Source organism: Papio anubis, chromosome 1, assembly GCF_008728515.1.
Source record: "Papio anubis isolate 15944 chromosome 1, Panubis1.0, whole genome shotgun sequence".
Taxonomy (NCBI): domain Eukaryota; kingdom Metazoa; phylum Chordata; class Mammalia; order Primates; family Cercopithecidae; genus Papio; species Papio anubis.
The window spans coordinates 18114340-18138013 of record NC_044976.1 but is presented as its reverse complement, the minus strand read 5'-3'; the positions used below and the strand labels follow the sequence as shown (position 1 = coordinate 18138013).

The 23674-nt window shown below is 41.8% G+C and overlaps 1 protein-coding gene across 2 annotated transcripts in view; it reads right to left on the bottom strand.

Annotated features, from left to right (window-relative positions):
- OTUD3 (OTU deubiquitinase 3) overlaps window positions 1-23286 on the bottom strand; it is a 30794-nt gene extending 7508 nt beyond the window's left edge. Inside the window, exons 1-6 of one of the 2 annotated variants that reach the window (XM_009200778.4) lie at window positions 22927-23286; window positions 14830-14978; window positions 10897-11009; window positions 7719-7841; window positions 1148-1255; window positions 447-543 (exon numbers count right to left, since the gene is read on the bottom strand). In XM_009200778.4, the coding sequence (XP_009199042.3) occupies window positions 447-543; window positions 1148-1255; window positions 7719-7841; window positions 10897-11009; window positions 14830-14978; window positions 22927-23144 (808 nt within the window). In that variant the 5' untranslated portion in view covers window positions 23145-23286. Of the gene's footprint in view, window positions 1-446; window positions 544-1123; window positions 1256-7718; window positions 7842-10896; window positions 11010-14829; window positions 14979-22926 lie in introns of both variants that reach the window. The other variant, XM_003891244.5, reaches the window with a different exon arrangement.
- Between the last annotated feature and the right edge of the window lie 388 nt (window positions 23287-23674).

Below are 23674 nucleotides of genomic sequence, written 5' to 3'. Positions count from 1 at the left end.
TTTCTTTCCTCTGAGTCACAAAATTAAACTCGGTTCATGTTTTAAAAAAAAAAAAAAAAATCAAAATTATCACAAGTTAATAGAAATCTAAATATTTCCACCAGGAAAGCAATTCTGGTTATCATTTTGGTCTTCTAAGGGCATCTTATTTCTAAACAGGGTAATTCTTCCCTGATGTGTCCCCCAGCACCCTGTACTCCCACCCCATTATGTACTATCACACCAGTTTACCTGTCTCCACCATCCACCCTCCACGCCTGAACTACACTCCCCCTGAAGCAGGGCCAGGACCTAGTAAAAAATGTCTGCATACAGAACATGCTCAATAAACAACTCCTAAATGAATGACAGAACAGTTACCACCTGTGACTTGGTTAAAAATAAATATTTGGAAAATTACCAACAAAACCATTTTGAAGGCCTATAAATATCAGTCATGGACTTACTATTTATCTTCCCTTGGTTCATCTGAAGCATGGCAATTATTGCAGATTCAATATTATAATTTTCAGCTTCCAGATTCTGGACTATTAAATTAAAATCCTATCCAAGAAACAAACAAACAAAAAAATCACTTCAAAACTCTCAGTATATTTTTCTGCCTAGCTCTACTTCAATAATCATAAACATAAAGATGTAAGAGTGAGAATAATCATAAACATAAAGACGTAATAGTGAGAATTAATAATCATAAACATAAAGATGTGATAGTGAGAATTAAGACAAGGTTTCAGGACCTTTTCCATTTAGAAAATGTCAATTTTCAATAAGGTTGGTCCCTTGAAATAACCATCTAATGTACATTTATAAATGAACGCCCTGTATAAAACTGCATTTGTACTACTGTAAACACTAGTCAGGAAAAATTAAATCCACATACTCCCTGAGAACTTTGAGCAGTACTGGGTGAAGTCTAGCAAACAACAGGGAAATGAATAAACAGCTCTCATTAAGCCACATATGCTAATCGAACTATAAATCTCATGGGCCTATTTTGCCCCACAAGGTGCTGATATGCTGGAGAGGTCCTACGAAACTAAGATGTAAGCTAGGCACAGCAACACGTAAGCTAGGCACAGCAACACTTGCTTCTAAATCATTCCTGCATGACAGAAATACTAACTGAACATCCAGTTGCATTACAAACTTTCTGGACAGCATCCTCTACTTCGTCTCTCAGGTCGTCTTCAGAGTCCATTCCCTTTGTCTTGATCTTTTCTCTTTTATTTGATTCATCTTGATGAAGCATCTGAAACTAAAGGAAACAAATAATAATCAGGGAACTGTGTTGAGAATCAAACTATGTTCACAATCTTCAACACAAGACACTCTAATCTCGAAAAGCACCCAGGGAAACTTGTCAATCCAAATCCTAAAGCCACAAAGAACAGTTCACTTGGGATCCATGAGACCTTTACACCCTGGGCCTTACATCAGAAAAGCTAAAATCATCCCTCTGTAGATGCTCAACCACCTTCTTCTGCTTCCCATTAATGCAGGGAGATAGGTAAATGGGCAAAGACAGCTCTATTTTTTGAACGTAAAAGTATAGTGGACTCCAGCAACGTGCAGTATATTCCTCGGAATGTTAATACAAAGCATTCTATTATAAAATTAAACGCTAAGAATTTGACAAAGAGTTACAGGAGTCTTTGACCCAGTAGTTTCAGTTTTGAAATTTAGCCAAAGGAAATAATATCAAATAGAGAAAAGATTTATGGTCCTGGTGCAGTGGCTCACACCTGTAATTCCAGCACTTTGGAGGGCTGATGGGGTGGGTCACTTCACCTCAGGAGTTCAAAACCAGCCTGGGCAACAAAGTGACATCCCATCTCTACAAAAAAACACAAAGAATTCTTTGGGCATGGTGGCATGCACTTGTAGTCCCAGCTACTCAGGAGGCTGAGGTGGGAGGACGGCTTGAGCCCAGGAGGTAGAGGCTGCAGTGAGCCGAGATCACGCCACTGCATTCCAGCCTGGGCAACAGAGCTAGACCTTGTCTCGAAAAAGAAAAGAAAAGATTTAGGTAAAAGGGCTAACAGTGTTACTTATACTAGTGAGTAACAAAACCACCGAAAGGCTTTATAGTATGGGTATGGTTAAATAACCACTGTAAATCCACAGAATGATGTCTTCATTCCCACCAAAGGAAGAAACACAATCATCACTCCCACCGTTATTACTTAACACTATTTTGGAGGTAACAGCCAAAGCCATTAGCTAAAATAAATTATAAGTATAAAATTAAAAAGAAAAAAGTAATCTGTCCTTGTAAATGATATAATTCTGTAACTGAAACAAGAGAATCAACAAAAAAAACTACCGCAAACCAAAAAAATTACAGAAAATCATACACCTGATAAGACTCTAGCATCTAGCATATATTAAAAACTCTTACAACTCAAAAACAACAAGGCAGAACCAATTAAAAAATAGGCAAAAGACTTGAATAGACATTTCTCCAAAGATATACAGATGGCTGAAAAGCACATGAGAAGACGTTCAATGTCATTAGCTATTAAGAAAATGCAATTCCAAACTTTAAGATACTGGCCAGGCGCGGTGGCTCACACCTGTAATCCCAGCACTTTGGGAGGCCGAGGTGGGCAGATCACGAGGTAAGGAGATAGAGACCATCCTGGCTAACACGATGAAATCCCAGCTAACACGATGAAACCCCATCTCCCACGATGAAACCCCATCTCCACTAAAAATACAAAAAATTAGCTGGGCGTGGTGGCAGGTGCCTGTAGTACCAGCTACTCGGGAGGCGGAGGCAGGAGAATGGCGTAAACCTAGGAGGCAGAGCTTGCAGTGAGCCGAGATCACGCCACTGCACTCCAGGCTGGGCGACAGAGCAAGACTCCGTATCAAAAAACAAAAACTTTAAGATACTAAGTAGGATGACCATTTAAGAAAAAAACTAAAATGTTAGGATGAAGAGAAAACAAAGCCTGGCAAGAAAAACAGTGCAGCTGCTGTGGAAAACAGTTTGGCAGTTCCTCAAAAAGTTCAATTTAGGTTTACCATATGACCCAGCAATTCCACTCCGAGGTATATACAAAAAGACTGAAAATAGGTATTTGTAAAAATACTGTACACAAATACTCACAGCAGCACTATAGCCAAAAGGTGGGAACAACCTAAACGCTCATTAACAGATGAATAGATGTACAAAAAATCATCTCTCCATATAATGGAATATTATTCAGCCATAAAAAAAGAATGAAGTACTGATACATGCTACACCATGAATGACTCTCAAAAACATCATACTGAGGAAAGAAGCCACAAAGAAAAAGTCACATATAATTCCATTTACATAAAATGTCCAGAATAGGCAAATTCACAGAGAAGAAAGGCAAACTGGTGGTTGCTAGGGGACAGGGGGAATTGGGAGTCACTGCTTAATGGGCATGAGGTTTTCTTTTTGGGGTGATGAAAATATTTTGGGACTAGACCGAGAACATGGTTGTACAACAAACACTGGGGATGTACTGAGTACCACTGGACTGTATGTTTTTAAATGATTAATTTTATGTTATGGGAATTTTGCTTTAATTTTTAAAAAGAGAGGGGTTCTGTGGAATACCTAAGTATGTAATTAACATTTTATTAACAGCTCTCATAGACAAATGATAACCCACTAGAAAATATAAAAGATCTCTTTATAATACACAAAAAGCACAAAACACCTCCTTAGAATAAACTCAACAAAAAATGGGCAAGATCTATATGAAGAAAATGTTCCGATGGATCATAAAGTCAATTAAATAATAAAAGACTCAACATCAGAAAGATGTCAGCTTTTCCTTAAATTACTCTATTAACTTAATGAGATTCCAATTTTAAAAAACTTAATAGGGCCGGGCACAGTGGCTCACACCTGTAACCCCAGCACTTTGGGAGACCAAGGCGAGCAGATCACTTGAGGTCAGGAGTTCAAGACCAGCCTGGCCAACGTGGTGAAACCCTATCTCTACTAAAAATATGAAAATTAGCCAAGGGTGGTGGCGAGCTACCAGCTACTTGGGAGGCTGAGGCAGGAGAATTGCTTGAAACTGGGAGGCGGAGGTTGCAGTGAGGTGAGATTGCACCACTGCACTCCAGCCTGGGCAACAGAACGAGACTGTCTCAAAAAAAAAAAAAAAATTAATAGCATTTCTTTTGAACTAGACACATTGATTCTAACATTTATTATTTATTTATTTGTTTGTTTATTTTTGAGACGGAGTCTCGTTCTGACACCTAGCCTGGAGTGCTGTGGCACCAACTCTGCTCACTGCAAGCTCCGCCTCCCAGGTTCACGCCATTCTCCTGCCTCAGCCTCCCAAGTAGCTGGGACTACGGGCGCCCGCCACCTCGCCCAGCTAATTTTTTGTATAAAATAGAGACAGGGTTTCACCATGTTAGCCAGGATGGTCTTGATCTCCTGACCTCGTGATCTGCCCGCCTCGGCCTCCCAAAGTGCTGGGATTACAGGCGTGAACCACCGCGCCTGGCCTCATTTTGTTTTTTTTAGAAAAGGCAAGAATATATAAGGAAACGCTAAAAAAGAAAATTAATTATGAGTGAAAAATTCTACCAGATTTTAAAATATACCAACTAAAACCATGAGGCATCAACATGTGAACAGGGAGATCAGTGGACCAGAACCAAATGTCTAGGAATAGACCCAAATACATATGGGAATTGAGTATATGGAAAGACAGTGGCATTTTAAATCAGTGCAGAAAAGATGTATAATTAATCAATGGTTTCGGTACAACTAGGTAATCACAAGGGAAATATAAAATTGGATCCATAGCCTCACACCCTTATATGAATATAAATTCCAAAAGAAGCCAAGATTTAATTTTTTTTTTAAGTCAGACTATAAGCTGGGTGCAGTGGCTCACACCTGCAATCTCAACACTTTGGGTGGTCGAGGCAGGAGGGTTGCTTGAGTCCAGGAGTTAGAGACCAGCCTGGGCAACAAAGTGAGACCCTGTCTCTACAAAAAATAAAAGATTAGCCAGGCATAGTGGTGCACAGCTGTGGCCCCAACTACTCAGGAGGATCACTTGAGCCTGGGAGGCTGAGGGCGCAGTGAAACATGATCATGGCACTGCACTCCAGCCTCAGCGACAGAGTGAGACCCAGTCTCAAAAAATAAATAAATAAAGTGAAACTATGAAAGTACTAGAATAAACTATGGGAGAATTATTTTTAACTTCAGAGTGGGAAAGACTTTCCTAGTTACGACCCAAAATCCAAAGGGCATATAATAAAATCATTAACAAATTTAACCATGAAAATATCTAAAATTCTTTCATAGCAAAGACCACAGGAGAAAGAAAAAGACAAATGACAGAATGAGAAAACCTATTTGCAACTCATACCACAGACAGAGGCTAATTTCCCTAATACATAAAAAGCTCCCCAAAATCATTAAGACAACATAATAGGGAAAAAATGGGGAAAGAAAATGAACACCATTTACAAAAAAGAAAATAGAAATATGTCTTAAACACAGGAAAAGATGCATAAATAAGAGAAACGCAAATTAAAACTAGGTTAAGTAAACAATTTTTCCCTTAACAATGAAAAGGATTTAAAAATGTGTTAACAGGCCGGGCGCGGTGGCTCAAGCCTGTAATCCCAGCACTTTGGGAGGCCGAGATGGGTGGATCACAAGGTCAGGAGATCGAGACCATCCTGGCTAACCCGGTGAAACCCCGTCTCTACTAAAAAAAATATAAAAAACTAGCCGGGCGAGGTGGCGGGCGCCTGCAGTCCCAGCTACTCGGGAGGCTGAGGCAGGAGAATGGCGTAAACCTGGGAGGCGGAGCTTGCAGTGAGCTGAGATCCGGCCACTGCACTCCAGCCTGGGTGACAGAGCGAGACTCCGTCTCAAAAAAAAAAAAAAATAATAAAAAAATAAAAATAAATAAAAACATAGTTAACACTATGTTGACAAAGTGCACCGTGCAGGAAAAGAGCCACATACGGCAGGTGGGAGCTTAAACTGGTGAAATCTTGTTAGAAAGTAATTTGACAATACCTATCAACATCCTCTGATGTGGCAAGGACCTTCTAGGAATATGTCCCACAGATACATGTGTGAAATGAGGTACATAAAAGGTACTGCACATTGCTTGTAATAGCAAAGGATTAGAAGCCACCTAAAAGCCCATTGGTAAGTGAGTGGTCAAAAATATTATAATGCATCTATAGAACAGGACACTACGTGGCCTTTAAAAAGGATACAGGAAGTTCCTTATGTACTACCATGAACTAAATCCCAAGACACATTGAATTTGAAAAGCACAGTGCAGGATGTATGTGTGGGACGTGTAGGATGCTACAACTAGTAGTAGGGAGAGTATAAAAATGGCAAAAGTGGAATATGTGCACATACACATATATTTGCTTGATATGTAAACCATAGGAGATTTTATGATATACTAATACCACTGACTGCATCCAGGGAGAACAATGTGGCTGAAGTACAAGGGTAGGAGAGTGACTTTCACTATATATCCCATTATATATTTTGAATTCTAATCCATGGACAAATATGACGTATTCAAGAATTAAAATTGCCAGGCACCATGGCTCACACCTGTAATCCCAACACATTAGAAGGCCAAGGTACAAGGATCACTTGAGCCCAGGAGTTGGAGGGCAGCCTGGGCAACATAGTGAAACTTCATCTCTACAGAAAATTTAAAAATTAACGAAGCATGGTGGTGCACACCTGTAGTCCTAGCTACTCAGGAGGCTGAGGTGGCAGGATCGCTGGAGTCCAGGTGGACAAGGCTGCTGCTGTGAGCTGTGATGGTGCCACTGCACTTCAGCCTGGGCAACAGAGCGAGACCTTATCTCAAAAAATAAATAAAACTGTTTAAAAAACAATGGTTTTGGATCATGTGTAAAAACAGGAGAAAAGGTTTCTGCAATAATGTTAATTTTTAAAAACAGGAAACAAAGCTATATAAATACAAAGTCAACCGTGTTTTAATGCATTAAATGACTGAAAATAAATCTACCAAAACAGTAACAAAATGTACATTCAGGTAGCTGAGTTGACTTTATGTGTTTTTTATTTTCTTCTCTACCTTTACTATAGTTTTCAGATTTCAGATAAGCAGCATGGATTAGGCCAAGCACGGTGGCTCACCCCTGTAATCCCAGCGGTTTGGGAGGCCAAGATGGGCAGATCACCTGAGGTCAGGAGTTTGAGACCGGCCTGACCAACATGGAGAAACCTCGTCTCTACTAAATATACAAAATTAGCCAGGTGTGGTGGCGCATGCCTGTAATCCCAGCTACTCGGGAGGCTGAGGCAGGAGAATCACTTGAACCGGGGAGGTGGCGGTTGTGGTGAGCCAAGATCGCACCACTGCACTCTAGCCTGGGCAACAAAAGCGAAACTCCGTCTCCAAAAAAAAAAAAGTGTAGATTAATTTTAAAACATAAAAATAATTTGAAAATTCCATGCATCTTATACACACACAATCATAACTATCAACTATCAGAAAAAGCAAAATAATAAGCAATTTTATCTATCACTCTCACCTAAACTAAGAAATAAAAAATATTTTTAAAATCAGGCCCACAGATTCTTAACGCCAACTTTCCACAAAAACATCACGGGTTTTTAGCGCCAAATATCCAGCTCTCGACCTGTTTCCTGCAGGGCTGAGAATACGAGAGAAAACCGAGGCCTCACTCACATCCGTCTGGAGATGTGCAGGTGCCTCCGAGTTGTCATTGATCCTCCGAACACTGTCGTAGTGCTCTCCATACCGATATGCGATGTGTAACTCCCTTACGCTGCTTTTATCTGTACCACGAATCTGTAGACAAAAGAAGGGGCCATGCTAGTGAGGATCTGAACACTGTCAATCTCTGGAGAGAAACACCCACCTGGCCTGCTGAGGAAGCCCAGTCAGCAGGTCTATGCAGACACTAATTGGGAACATGCCTGGGATATGTCACAAGCAATTTCCAAACTACCTCCTTCCTACGCGTGTATGCTTCTATATGCTTATTTAATATGTAACTCTATGGAAATAAATCCATGTAAGAAATTCAAAAACCAGGGACAGACTTGCAATGAAGTTAAATAAGCTTAAGCTTCAGAGGCTTGATTACCTCTTAGCCCCACTAATGCACAAGCCCCTTCCACGGGGAAAGCCTAGGGGCATATCCAGATTTGTTGAGCTTGAAGCCCTAACTATTTGAAGGCTCTCTTTGAGAAAAAAAAAAATGCAAAATTATAAATATAAAATTGGTAGAACCTCTCCCAAGACCTAGAAAGGGAGTCCTAGAAATGAGTGGCCTGACACTTCATTAGCTTCAAGGTAAATCCACCCCTTTTATTAAAATGAAAATAGCATTTTCTGTTAACCACCTAAGTGAGAAACATTATCAACAAACCCAAACCTCCCACCTACATCAACTTCAAAGCACAATTACATGAAGTAGTATGGCCTGCACTGCTCAACCCTGGAGGCGCCACCACAAGGTATTCTATGTGAACTAACCCCCTGACGCACAGCACAAGAATGGGGCTCCCTAGAGTCGTGCAGAACAGAAGCCCTAAGGTCTGGGCATACCCCAAATAAAACTCGCCACCTCCACACAAACTCTCGTTCTGACTTTGTCCCTTAGAAAGCCCAGTAACGGTTCCTTTGTTTAAACTCCAAAACATCAGCACATTCTTTTTACTGAAAATCACAGGTAGTAAGATACTACCCTTAATTTAAACAGTATCCATGGTCTAAAAACAAAGCAAAAGCCATGGAACAAACAGGAAGCACACAAGTCTAGATGTCAGTACTGTGGAAGGTTTTTCCAGTAGAATACGTAGATCTCAAATGCAAGAGAGTCTGGTTTAGACACACACAAAACAGAGAGCACCATTTGTCTCCCAGGAAGAGCAATGTGAAAGCAAACAGTTTATTAGAATCTTGGAATGACATAATCCCTAAAGCACTTACATACTTAATAATAATGATATATATACATGAATAGCATAGATGAATAGAAAACATAACTGGAAGAATATTCACCAAATTGTTAACTGTGACTTTCATGGGCAGATTACAGAGGACTTTCACATTCTATGTTACATACATCTAGACTGTTCATAGGAACACATATTCCAATTATAACCAGAAAAAAAATGTAGGTTTCAATAACTCCATGGTACGAGTGTAAGCCTACTCTTTATTAATGTAAGAGCTCATAACCATGACAGTAGCAACCAATGCAGTTTCAGTTCTTAAATTTTGCAAGATGCTTCACTGGGGTAGGAAGACATAGGGGGATCCAATGGAAATATTAGTAAATTTATTTCAAGAAGATGTACTTTCAATGTTCAGGAATTTATGAAACAGAACACTACAGAAATATATTTGAAAAAAATTTTTACCTATGCAGAATTGTCTTCCACAACTACCTAGGTAACTAAGAAACTTTGGGGAAAAAGTCATCAGTGGAGGAAAAGGCAAGCTGATTACGGAGTTGGTATTGAGTATTCTCCTTCAAGGTGAGGGTCATTCTGCTGGGTATTCAAATGGTTTTGATAACTTCTGCAAAACAGTGTAAGTTTAATGACAAAAAATAGAACAAAGGAGTAACCAGTATTCTTGCTCAAACATCACCCTTAGAAAAGAGAGCCCCATGGAAAATATGATACCTCTATCTGGTATCCTGATGTCAGGACATCCGCAACACTGCCCCAAAGAACACAAGCAGATACTGTTTCACTCCTGCTCATTCTATCCCCATAAGGTAAAATTTCTCACCTTCCCTGGAGTATCTTATTTTGTTGTAGCATAATTTTGTTAAAAGGACACTGTGCCAGGGACAAAAGGCTGCATTCTTTAATACGACATTCTGGAAAAGCAAAGCTGTAAGGACAAATCAGAGAATGGGCTACAAGAGGCTGGGTATTGGGGGAGGGGGCCAGTGACTACAAAGTACAAAGAGCGTGGAAGTGACTTTTTCCACAGTAGTCTGTGTGTTGATAGTAGTGGTGGTTACATGACTGTTTGTCAAAACACACAGAACTGTACACTTGGAAGAGGATGAAGTTTGCTACGTGTAAATTATATCCCTATAAACCTATTTTTAATCAGCAAAGACTGACGGAGCAATTTACAAAGGAATATATGCAGGTATCATATGAAAAAAAGGGCACCGTTACCTTTATGCTAATAACACAGAAGTGTCCATATGTGTGTGGATATGGATACATGTGTGTGTGTTTTAAAAGTGTGTAAAAACATTGTGGTATGTTCCTTTCATGTATCAATGTTTTTATAGCTAAGTGCGTGTGAATGACAGGAATACTCACTAAAACATTAACAGCAATCTCTCTCTGGGTGATTCAATAAAATTTTAAATGTAATTTTTAATAAAATTTTTTCCCTTTATGAGCTTTTTCAATTTTCTAACTTTTCTACAAGTACTGTATTTTAACTTTTTAATTAGTAAAAGTGAGAAATCGGGGAGTGGTGGAGCAGGGCAGGGTGGGTGGGGAATTAACAGAAACCACATGCTCAGTCTTTAGGAGCTGAGGTACAAAGCAATAAGCAGCACTGATTTTAGGGGGTGGTGGCCTGTGTTTCCACACTAGGTTCTCTGTCCCCAACCTGCCCAATTAGCTGACTGTTGAATATGTATAGCATTTTAAAAGATTTCTAAATTATACTCTGGACTCCATTTGTACATAGCACAGGGATTACTTCTGAGCCACCACAACAATATTGTCTTTGGTTAGGCTCACAGTCCAGTCACTCTGCATAATTCCATGTTCACAGGTCAAGCCCCATCATCTTCAGATATTCCCAAAACTGATTTAGAAACAAGAGCTTAAGATAAATGTTTAAACAGGTGACCTACCTGCCACAAAGGGGCATTAAGTTGATGAATCACTACATTCAACTGATGATTTCTTGCAAAGGCTACAATTGCATCATTGCCAGCAAAAGTACCAGGCTTTGCCAAACTGGCCACTGCATGGAAATAGGAGAGAAAAATGATGTCTTTATAGTGGAAAAATCCAAATGCAAACATGCTTTGGTATTTACTGAGTTCCAAATAATGAGAAACAAGGATATAGATCTGGAAAAGTCCATTAACTTTGTCAGAATCTAGGAATTCAGCTAGTTGAACAATACAAAGACTGCTACTGAGAAGAACACTAGTCATTCATAAAGTAAAGATCCATTTATTTCTTCCTTCGATAAATGTTTACTGATTACTTCCAATATGCTAACTCAATAAAAGGCACTGGGAACATACCAATCAACACAGCAATCTTAGCAGCTTGCATTACTGAATGGTTATTATGTGTCAAGCACTGGTCTAATCACGTCTCATAGACAACTACTATTATACACACCATTTTATACATGATGAAACTCAGATGCAAAATAGCTGAAAACTGTGCCAAGGTCAAAGAGCTGGTACACAGTGGAGCTGAGGTTTCACCTAGGCAGCCCAATGCCAAGGTCCTGGCTCTCAGCCACTCCATCAATTTGCCCTCGCAGAGTTCACAACCAGTGAGGGGCAAACAAGACAGGCACTAACGATGCACAAGTGCTTCGGGAAGGGCATGTACAGTAAGAATTTGGCCTTGCCCAAAGAGAGGTCTGGCCTTTATGCTGGGCTCCTGGGAGGTCACTTCTAAACCTCTGGAATTCCCAAAGGTGATGAGAGTATCTGTCATTCATGATGGGCCCCTCCACCACATCCGGCATCAGACCTTTGTGGTGGTGATAGGGTGAGAGGGGAGACTGAGTTCAACCACTTAGACAATAAATCAATAAGCAAAAGCCTCTGAATACCAAAGTTGGGGTAAGCTTCCCCAGGTGACAATATTCTGTGTGTACTGTCACACACAGATGCCATGAGAATATGCCCTGAGGACAACAGAAGCTTCGTGTCTGGAACCCTTCCAGATTGCCCTATGCATCCCTTCCTTTGGCTAGTAGTATTGATCTGTATCCTTTCCCTGTAACAAACCGTAACTGTTAGCATGATAGCTTTCAGTGAGTTCTGTGAGTCCTACTACCATATTATGGAATCTAAGGGAGGTTCTGGGAGACCCCAACTTGTAGATGGTACCAAAAGTTGAGGGAAGTCATGCAAGGACTGTGCTCTCAAACCCTACAGTTTGGCTAACTCCACGTGATACAAGAATTGAGGAATTGAGGAGGGGGAGGTAAGGTGTATCAGAGGAGCTTCTCAACTGAGACAACTAAGCTAATACCCAAAGCACAAGGAGGAGTTAAGACAGGAGAAATGGATGATGTTCTAAGTAGAGGAGAGACAGATGTGAGAGAGAGAGAGAGAGAGAGAGAAAACTCTAGTATGGCAGGAACTGAGAATGCTGAGATGGAGAGGTGGAGGAAGTGAGAAAACGCTGGGGGGAATGGCAAGAGATGAGGACATAGAAATAAGAAAATCCCAGATCATGAAGAACTAAAAAGTCTGGGCTCTATCCTGAGGTCAACAGGGGAGTCACCAACAGGTTTTAGACACAGGAAAAACACACTTAGATCTCACTCTGGCTGTTATGTAGAAAACAGAGTGAGGGAATCAAGAGACAACGATACCAAACAGTATTCAGGAAATCTAAGCAAATGGCCACAGAGGTCTGATTTTATGGTGCAGTAGCAGTGAAAGAAAAACTACTGAAGTAGAGTGATAAGATGTAATGAAGGGGTATGAGGAGGGAGGAAGATAAACATTAAGATACTCAGGTTCTGATCTGGATATCTGTACAGTTGGGGGAAACACGTTGCTGATTCTCTGAAGCCACAGTCTAAAAGAAAAGAATAAGCCTAAAGATACAGCCAGATGCAAGGGTGATGAGGTCCTCAATAGACTAGTGAACCATTCATTTATTCACTCAACAAATACTTTATGAATGCCTACTAGATGCCGGGCACTGCCACACCGCAAAACAAAGACACACAGTCCCTGCTCGAGAATCTCACAGTACAACAAGGTAGGCATACTGACATTAAAAACAGGTAACGCTGACTCAAGACTGATCAATGTAATAAGCCAAGCCTTCAACTGACACACAACGACAATGTGCAGACTTCCACATTTCTTTTCATTTCTGCTCTGGCCGTCAAAGTGACGTCTTACTTCTGTGATGCTCAAATTCTTAAGCAGCTCCGAGCAACAGGTATGCATAGTGCCATTGCAAGAAAACACCTTTCCACTGTTCATCTACAGTGACTATCACATTGGCAACTGAAGATCTGAGTTCCCTATCCTGTAACACTCCCAAATCCACCATGTGATCTTCACTGACAGTGTTCAAAGTGGAGTTTCACATCACAAACTAAAAACTCATTTCATCCAAAATGATGTTTTCACAGGATTTAATGACACAATTCATTTCATACAGCACTAAACTACAAAATTTGTCCCATATACATACATTTAATTTGTAAACTGCTGACTATCCAGTAAACTATGTCTATCTGATAACCAAAAAGTAATTCCAGGAAGAGAGACCATCTGAACTCAGTGACTGGTACAAACCACCCACTGGAAGTTTGGTTGCTCCGTGTCTGGTGCCTACTGAGTAAGTTCTTTCCTAGTGAGGAATGGGAAAGGTTTTGGGATCACTGATAGCTTTTCTCCCAAATGTTCCCCTCCTGCTGCCCTCTCTCTTGCTAACGGTACAGTCATCTACCCATTCCCTAAGCAGGAACTTCAGAATCACTCGTCTCCTCCCTCTATCCTCCTCACCTCCAATGTGTCCTGTCAATTACACTGCCAAAGTGTGGCTTGGTTTGGGCCTTACTCACTATCCTCAGTAGCTGCCGTGATGGAGACCTCCTCTACTCTCATCTGGCCAGTGTGGAGACCTTCTAACTAGTTTCCCTGCTCAGTCTCCCTCCCCATCAATTCTCAGCATGGCCTCCAGAGTTAGCTCGCTAAAATAAAAGGATCAATCCCCTTTCCTGACAACAGACAGAAAAGACTATGAGCCCTGTGATGAAAATGCCATTTGTAAAACATATCAGCAGCGAGCACAGTAGATTCTCAGTAAATATTTGTTGAAATTAAAGTTTACAAGTTCATATGCATTTTCTGTAAGATCTATGCCTATTAAACAGGAACCAACTAAAATCACTAACTGATTTGCCTCAAAGAAAACAGATTGTGTTTGGGGTTTTGGTGAGAAATTAACATGATTTTATTGGTTTTTTCTAATTTTAAAAGTAATACATGATCATCTAAAAGTCAGAAAAAGTCTAGAGAAGACAATTTAAAATACCATAGTCCCACGATCCCCAGATGGCTAACGCTTACTAAGGGCTTATTTTAATTTTGTTATCTAATTTAATCTTCACCAAAAACCCTATGAGATAGATGCTATTATTATCTCCCTTCTATAGAAGTTTAAAGAGAATGAGTAATTTCTGAAAAATAAGTGAAGCTAAGAATTAACAAACAGTATCTTTCCAGACTTTTCCTGCTGTGTCTGTATACCTTTTAAAAATAGGATCAATCTATACAAGCTATGTCATAGCCTGCTGTTCCCACCCCACTGAGGAAGAAGTCATGAATCGCTTTTCAGGTCAATTAACATCATCATGTTTATTAAGGGCATATACCGCTAAACCTACTGATCTCCAGCTACCTAGCATGCTGCCGCCGACCAAGTAGGCAAACAATTATTTGCTGAATAAATAAATGTCGTGATTTATATAACCAAACCCTTGGCTGGGAGGGTGGAGGATGCCAGGGGACTTAATTACCCAATGCATTACTCCTGAAGGACCCAATGTTCCACAGTGAACCTACCATGCTTCTCAAAAGGAATGTCATCTTCTACAAAGGGTTCAAAATCTTCCCGTTGCTTTATCATGTAGTCCACTGTCTCCTGTCTGTGCTTGAGATGATTTCGTGAGTGTCCCTCCAATTGATCACCAAGAGCTCTGAACAAGCAATTGCTGTCAAAACAACAACATGAGTCAAGACCTTTCAAAAATGAACTCAGTTCATCTAAAACAATGACGCTTCATGCCAGATCATCCATGGAAATATTTTGGGCACACAGAAGTGAAGACTCAACTCTAACAGTCCAGGATTCTTCCAAGACCACGGGGGACAGCACCAGGGAATATTCAACCACATTACCTTATTGAGAGGCAGCAAACAAGGATTCTATTCCCCATGTACCAGCTAGCTGACTCAGGAGAGTCATTAAACTTCCCTGGGCCTCAGCTGCTTCAACAAGTGGAGCCGGTGATACACTAACCACCTGACTACAAGGTCCAGACCTTACAGGTCATTCCATGCCTAAGGGCTATGATTTGCAGATCCTCTTCCAAAATGATGTCCTATCTAGAGCCTCTTTTCTAAAACAAGTTCCACTACAGCTGCCCAGCTAAGTAATCATTCATTTAACAAACAGTACCCAAAAAATAGCAATTTGTGAAGCTCCCGATACTAACAACTGAACAATACTCTGTTTGAGTCCTAAGAACACAGTGGAGAAAGTCATGAGAAGGAAAGCACTTGGACAACAAACAGTTGTACTATGGAAAGACACTTCCTCCTCGCCTCCTCACTGATCACCCAGGGAGCAACAATGCCATTGTTATTCCTGCCAAATGAAAACTTTAAACACCATATTTTGTTTCTCTAAAATTAAAATACTGGTAATAAACTGTAAGAGTTATCTTTACTTTCAAACCCCTCAAAGGCTTCTAAATTCCAAATTATCACAAACACAGAGGCTTAGATACACAGAGACTCAAACAAGACAAACACAATCTGGTATCCTTAAAACTATGGAAATAAACAATTCTGAAGCCAAACAGTTGCCCAGTTTTACACCCAACTGTTTACTCTTCCGAATGAAAAACTATGACACTGTGATTCCAAAATATAAACTCATCACTTTCAGAAAGATTTCATGTCTAAATGTGTAGGAAAAAAGGGTTTTTTTTTTTCCAACTCAGAAAAGTGTATTTTCAACAGAAAGCTATAGAAAGGCTGGAATCTCTTCTAATGTATAAGAATATATACTTTTTGGCCGGGCGTGGTGGCTCACGCCTGTAATCCCAGCACTTTGGGAGGCCGAGGCGGGCGGATCACAAGGTCAGGAGATCGAGACCATACTGAAACCCCGTCTCTACTAAAAATACAAAAAAATTAGCCGGGCGTGGTGGCGGCACCTGTAGTCCCAGCTACTCGGGAGGTTGAGGCAGGAGAATGGCGGGAACCCTGGAGGCGGAGCTTGCAGTGAGCCGAGATTGCCTCACTGCCCTCCAGCCTGGGACCCAGAGCGAGACTCCACCTCAAAAAAAAAACAAAAAAAAAAAAAAAAAAAGAATATATTCTTTTTTTTTTTTTTTTTTTTTTTTTTTTTTTGCAGGGGAAGGGAGAATTAAGACAGATTCTATAAATTAAAAACCAAGAAGCTTTCCAACAATCTAAGACGACATTCCAGAAGGAATGGAATATAGAGTTCTATAGGCTAGACTGAGGTGTCTTGCTAAAATCTGACAATGGTAGTCTTTTTTTAACCATGGGGAAAAGTAAGCTAATCGATAAAACAATTTAAATGTCAAGCTTTTCTCTCCAATTTTTCTTAATCAGTATCTGCCACCACTAGTCTATTCTTGAATTTAGTTTAAGAGATGTGATTTATCACAAATTTATGTAGTTATTTTACATTTAATGTACCAAAATTCATGGTATTCTACAGTCGTATGGTAAGAACTTTTAATAACATGAGCAAATGTTCTCCAAAAAAGGTGTAAAACTGTATGTATATGCCACATGAGCTCAACCATACTCATCTGTACGCTATATACATACACAGACAGAAACACACACAAACGTATGCCAAGAAAACACACAGAAACAATCACTTAAATAGTTTTTACAATGTGCCAGGGACTGTTCTAAACACAATGTATGTATCAAACATGTTTAGTCCTCACAACTCTGAGAAAGGTCCTATTACCGTTCCTCACGGGAAACCTGCCCAAGGTCACAAAACTAGTAAGTGGTAGGCCCAGGATCCAAGTCCAAATAACGTGGCTCTCACTCCAATGTCAACACCAAAATAATAGCCATAGTTACCCCTAGGTAGTACAATTAAAGGTAATATTTAAGAGTAATTGTTACATTTTTTAATATGCTTTTCTATACTTACCAAACTTTCTTTGAGCTCACCAAAAACAAGTCAAAATAGACAAATCACTTCCTCTTCTGACAAGATTACAAGGTAATGAACAAACACTCCAGTGACCTGGGTTTCCCTAGGGGAGCCCAACAAGAGCTCTCAAGAAACTCATGAGAACAAAGCACCGTTGCCCAAAGGGCCTCTACGAGATCTGGGCCACTTCCTGAGTTCACAATCTCACCATTACCTACAGCAGGGCTTCTCAATCTCCACACTATTGGCATTCCAGGATCTTTTTTTTTGTTGTGGGAGGCTTCCTGTGCACTGTAGGAAGTTTAGGAGAACACTTGGCCGCTGCCATTAGCTGCCAGTAGAACATCACTACCTCCCTCCCCATCAGCTGTGACAACCAAAAATGTCTGTAGACATTGTCAAATGTCCCCTGGAGGGCAAAACCACCCGTTTGAGAACCACTGTGTTATAGGGATATAAGGCAGGTCTTGCATTTGAGTTCACAAAAACAACTAATTACATAAAGAGCATGCAAATGTTTTGAGTGCGCAATAATTTAGTATTAGACGATATTGCAACACACGCACCAAAAAACCTAATGTGCTCTCTAGGCTGCAGTCATAATAGTAAATATGTGGAAAAGGAGAAGGTTTTATTATTTGAGGTCAGACCACAGTTAGGGTCCTGGGTACCATTCTAGCTACTGTATTTTGAGAGAGACGTGTTCAGATAAGATTATGTGGTTTTAAATACACTATGAAGAACGACTAGTGATGTTTGGCCTAAAGAAGGCTCAGGGGGACATGATCAATACCTCCAACTGTCATGTGAAATTAAAATTATACCTGTATAATAAAACTAAAACCTGGAAGCTCCTACAGAGACATAGATTTTGGCAAATAAAAGGTAATTTCACCTTAGCTCTATAGAGGTAGACTATATAGACTCAGGATTTTGCCAATTTCTATAACTAGCAATACACAGCAATTGTCTAGATGTGTGTTGTTTTAATAAGGGTTGCTAACCGCATGTGACTACTGAGCACCTGCCGTATACTGAGCACCTGCCGTGGCTAATCCACAGTGAGGTGTGCTATCTGTGTAAAATACTAGATTCTGAAGAGGTCATATAAAAAAATATGAGAGATCATTGGCTGGGCACAGTGGCTTACGCCTGTAATCCCAGCACTTTGGGAGGCCAAGGCGGGCAGATCACCTGAGGTCAGGAGTTTGAAACCAGCCTGACCAACATGGAAAAACCCATCTCTACTAAAAATACAAAATTAGCTGGGTGTGGTGGCGCATGCCTATAATCCCAGCTACTCGGGAGGCTGACACGCAGGAGAGTAGCTTGAACCTGGGAGGCAGAGGTTGCGGTGAGCCGAGATCATGCATTCCAGCCTGGGCAACAAGAGTGAACTCTGTCTCCAAAGAAAAAGAAAATATGAGAGATCATTAATAATTTTTTATAGAATTGTATGTCAAAATAGTAATATTTTACATATAATAGCTTAAATAAAATATACTAAAATTCATTTCACCTGTTTCTTTTTAATGTGGTTACTGGAAAAATTTTAATATCACATAGGTGGTTCACATACTGTTTTCACTAGACAGCACTGATCTAGCTCACTGATTCTCAACGTGTGTTCCCTGACTAGGAGCATCAGCATCCCCAGGGCACTTGTTAGAAATGAAAATTCTGGGGCCCACCCAGGCCTACTCAATCAGGCATTCTGGGGTTGGAGCCCAGCAATGTAGCCCTTCCAGGTGTTTTCCCTAGCAATCCAGGTGCTTATGTTGCATGCTGAAGTTTGAGAAACACTAGTCAAGAATCTAGACTCTAAATCAGTCACTCTCAATTATGGATGCATATAAGAATCATCTGTAAAATTCTTTTTTAAAAAAAACATCAATAACCAGGCCCCACTCTAAGATTCTGATGTAGTTGATCTAGGGGAGAGCCCAGGCCCTGAACTGTTTCAAAAGTTCCTCCCCAGATATTCTAGCATGGCACCCAACTGAAAACCACTGAGTGAGGCACAAAAGATGGCAGTGCCGTTCAGGTGACACAGGCACTAACTAGACGACATGATGTGTGAATGCCCTTCTACTACTGTGATCCTACAATATTAAAAACAAAACTAAAATTAAAAAATAAACTACTTGTTAGTAACAGATAAATAGCTAAAATTAGTGATTCTTCCGTGTTTCCGTTTTAGAACACTGCTAATGAGTAACGTAACTCAGAACTACATTTAGTAAGACACAACTAGATGTAGTTCAGAGGGATGTTAATACTGTGTGGCCTAATAAATAGAGTTAGACATTCTTTTCACACTACAGCCAATCATGTTTTTAAGGACAACATCAAGGTTAAACTGCTTCTTTCTTGCTTTGAAAAATGAATCCAATTTATGTGGGTCCACCTTTCAGACAACACGCCAGATATGAAGCTGGTCCAGGAAGCACTACAAAACCCTCTAAGTAGCTCCCTGATTAATCTATGCTAAGCTGACTCAACCCATGTAAAGGCTATATTACAGGATATTGGCTAATTCATCCCTAAATCCCCTTGGGTTCCAGAATGCTACAGGTACCATACTGCCAACAATGAACACGCCCACAGATACTCTATCAGGCTACTCCAGATTGTAATCACATCTGAATGAAAAAAGGGAACGCTAGAGATGTCAACTATTTTTTTAATAGTCTTTAACTTCATTGTATTTCACCCTGAGTCCTTAATAAATATTAATAAAACAATCTGTTGGCTGGGCGCGGTGGCTCACGCCTGTAATCCCAGCACTTTGGGAGACCAAGGCGGGTGGATCATGAGGTCAGGAGTTCAAGACCAGCCTGGCCAACATGGTGAAACCCCATCTCTACTAAAAATACAAACAAATTAGCCGGGTGTGGTGGAGGGTGCCTGTAACCCCAGCTACTCAGGAGGCCGAGGCAGGAGAATTACTTGAACCCAGGAGGTGGAGACTGCAATGAGCCGAGATCGTGCCACTGCACTCCAGCCTGGGTGACAGAGCAAGACTGTCTGGGGGGCGGGGAGAAGAATCTGTTGACACCTGCCAGCCCATCACATACACAGGAAACACCATCCCTTGCAGTGATAAAGTCTGTCGTCACCGCATTTGAAAGGACTATGATACTGACAAGGGCTGAACCACGGTCCAGCTAATGGAACTCATGTGAAGGACTTGTGAACACAAGGTGCTTAGCTCCATGAAGCCCACACAAGAGGAAATATGATCATTTTATCCAACACTGTCCGAAGAACAGGGACCTCGGAAGAGAGACATGAGCACTCCAGTCCAGCTGGTCTCTGGAGCTTCATTGCCTGTTACTTCTACCCTTGTGCCCTACACTACTGTCACCCTGAACAACCCGTAGATCTCCCAAAAACATCGCGTCCTTGTGCCTCTGTATACACTCCTCCTCAGATAGGAATGTTCTCTTGGTGTACTCCTATTGGTCCTTCATGACCCAGACTATGACACCCTCTGAGAGGCAGCTAGCAGTGAATTCAATGAGTATTTACCGAATGAATGAGAAGGCCTTCCTGGCCAATTCAGAGGCTACTGCCTTTTCCTTCTCAATAGTACCATTATAATCAGTCACTGTTAATAAAAATATATCAAACTATATTTTAATTATTTGTATCATCTGTTCTCAAAGTGTGGCCCAAGGGACAGGAGATGTGGGAAGGTCTCTGATATGCTTTCAGAGTATCCATGAGTTCAAAACTAAGATGTAATGTACATTTTTCATTCTCATTCTCTCGCAAGTGCACAGTGTTTTCCAGAGGCTACCTGATGCATGAAGTTATCACTCCGATCGCTAATGGAATGTGTGTGTATTCTTGTGTTTTAAAACTTTGTTTTATTTTCTAATATAGTAAATACTCATAGCTATAATCCATATAAAGAAGCTATTTGGGTTTCTCAGTAATTTTTAAGAATTCCAAGAGACCTTAACATCAAAAAAGCTGAGACCCATTGTTACATGTTTCTACCTTCGGCTATAAAGTCCTTAACTATCTCAGTCATCAACATATTCCCAGCACCTTACTTAAGGCGTGCTGAATTAACTTGAGAAGTATGCTGTGTGTGTATGGGGGTGTGGGGATAGAGAGAAGTAATACCCCCAAAGTTTCCCATAACCTTATGAAAGCCAGCTCAAGAATTTACAAGTCCTGGTGCTGATTCCTCCTCCTAAGTAACCTTCTATTGAGTACTTAAGTTTTCTGGGCACCCTGACATTGAGAATACTACATCCAGCACAGCAGACACAAACAATTCAATCATTTGCAAGGAAAAGCCCCATGTTCCACAGCAATTCCACTGTATAAAAATGGTATTTTTGTTTCTATAACAGTGTCTTGTGCTTATGCTTAGGCTAGCTGGTCTCCCTCTATTATTTTTATATTTCATTCAGCAAAAATGTACTGACTGCCTTCCATGTACCAAGCACTATGCCAGATGATGGTGAATAAATGTAATCAAGTTCCAACTGCATCTCAAGCAAAAACAGCAACGCAGCAAAGTGTGGTGAACTATTTTTGCCTGAAGCAATGAGCATATATAGGAACGGTGGGAAAGGGAAATAGGACCAGTTCGGTCTTGATCAATAAGCTGCAATGTAATGTGAAATTTTTTAAAACACCTTCTTCTGCAGTTAATATCTAAAGCAATTCCTGGCTGGCGGTGGTAGCTCATGCCTGTAATCTCCGCACTTTGGGAGGCCGAGACAGGAGGATCGCTTGAAGCCAGGAGTTCGAGACCAGCCTGGGCAACATAGCAAAATCCCCGTCTCCACAAATCAACAATAATAATGAACTAAGGCAATTCCGTATGGTCTTTAATTTCATTTTAGTCTTCCCTCTGCAGGACCTGAGCACTCAAATACTGGGAGGAAAAAAACAAAAGCCAGGCTGTTATTAACACTCCATCTTCCAAAGTGACACAGCTGACAACCAGATAACCTTTTACCTGCCCCTGCAATGGGGATGCTCACAGTTCTCTCTTCCTGACCCTTTTCCTTCTTCCATCCATGTTCCCGAAGCATATCCTCTTTCTTGAAGGTAATTTTCTTCCTCCTCCCCACTCTCTCCCTCCGCATTCCCTAAAGAAAGCTGGACCTGGATTCAGTCTAAGTCCCATGAAGGCTTGGGTAAGCACCTTTGCTTACAGAGAAACTGAGGCCCATGGAAGCAGAAATTAGAGAAGCTGCCTTCAGCTCAGTAAACAACAGGCGACCTAATTTCACAAATGTAAATGGGGGCATCACCCAACCACCAAGGACTCAAAGGAGGCAAAGCGTTCTACCAAGCGGGGCTTACTCAAACTCCTTCGATCGGTCTTATCCTCATGATGACTGTTTTTCCAATGCCTGGCTCCATCTCATTCCTTCAGAACTCAGCTTAAATGTCACCTTTCAGAGAGCCCTTCCTGGCCACAACCCAGTGACTCTGCTCCCGTATACGGTCTCAGGACCCACTTTCTATTTCGCTCGCGGCGTCTGCCATGATTAGGACCCTCTGGGATCCCCGCGAGCGTCTCGGGGCGAGAGGCTTGTCCGCCTCGCTCGCAGCTGGACGCCCTGCACTCGGAGCGTGGCTGGCTCGCGGGAGGCGCCCGGGCAGCCCGAATGAATGGATGGACGCGAGCGGGTGACGGTCGCCAGGCCGAGCCCGGCGCGTCCCCCGGCGCCGCCTCCCTCGCTCCCGGCCCGCCTCACCCGTCCCCCGGCACCTCCCGCAGCTTCAGCCCCAGGGCCTGCAGCTGGTTGGCGAAGCTGACGAACTCCTCCTCGCAGCCGCCGCCGCCGGACTCCGGCCGGTTCCGCCGCTCCTTGGCCAGGGCCCGGCGAGCCGCCCGCTCGTCCCGCTTGCGCTCGGCCTCGGCTTTCCGGCTGCCGCTGCCCGGCCGGCTCTTCGCCGCCTGCTTTCGGGACATGGCCTTAGCCTGCAGTCCCCAGCGGCAGAAGGGAAAGCCACAGGACCCCCCAGCGGCCGCCTCAAGCGTCAAGAAGGCAAAACAGCGCGGGCAACGGAGCCCAGCGACGACGACGCAGCAACCGCGCCTGCGCCGGCGCCCGGCACCCCGGTCACATGACGGAATCCCCGCCTCCTTCGCGGGGCTCGGCGAGCAGACGCCATAGAGAGCTAGAGGGACACCCATCTTGGTTTGTTCTATTCTGCCCTCTAGCGGTGGATGGTACTCAACGTGAGTGGCAGGAGCGACCCGACAGGGACCAGAGAGAACAAAGCTGAAACCAGTCAAGGAGAGAAAGTAAAGATGATAGAAGAGTGGAACACAGAGCAGCGGCAACAGTTAGGACCGGGGATGAATAAAAACGATTTAAACTCTTGTTGCGAGCCTACTACAGTTGGATAGGCACTTTCACACGGCTCATTCTTGTTTAATTATCCGCAAGTTACAGGAAACTGAATCTGAGTGGTTAAATAATTTCAAGAAGATCACAC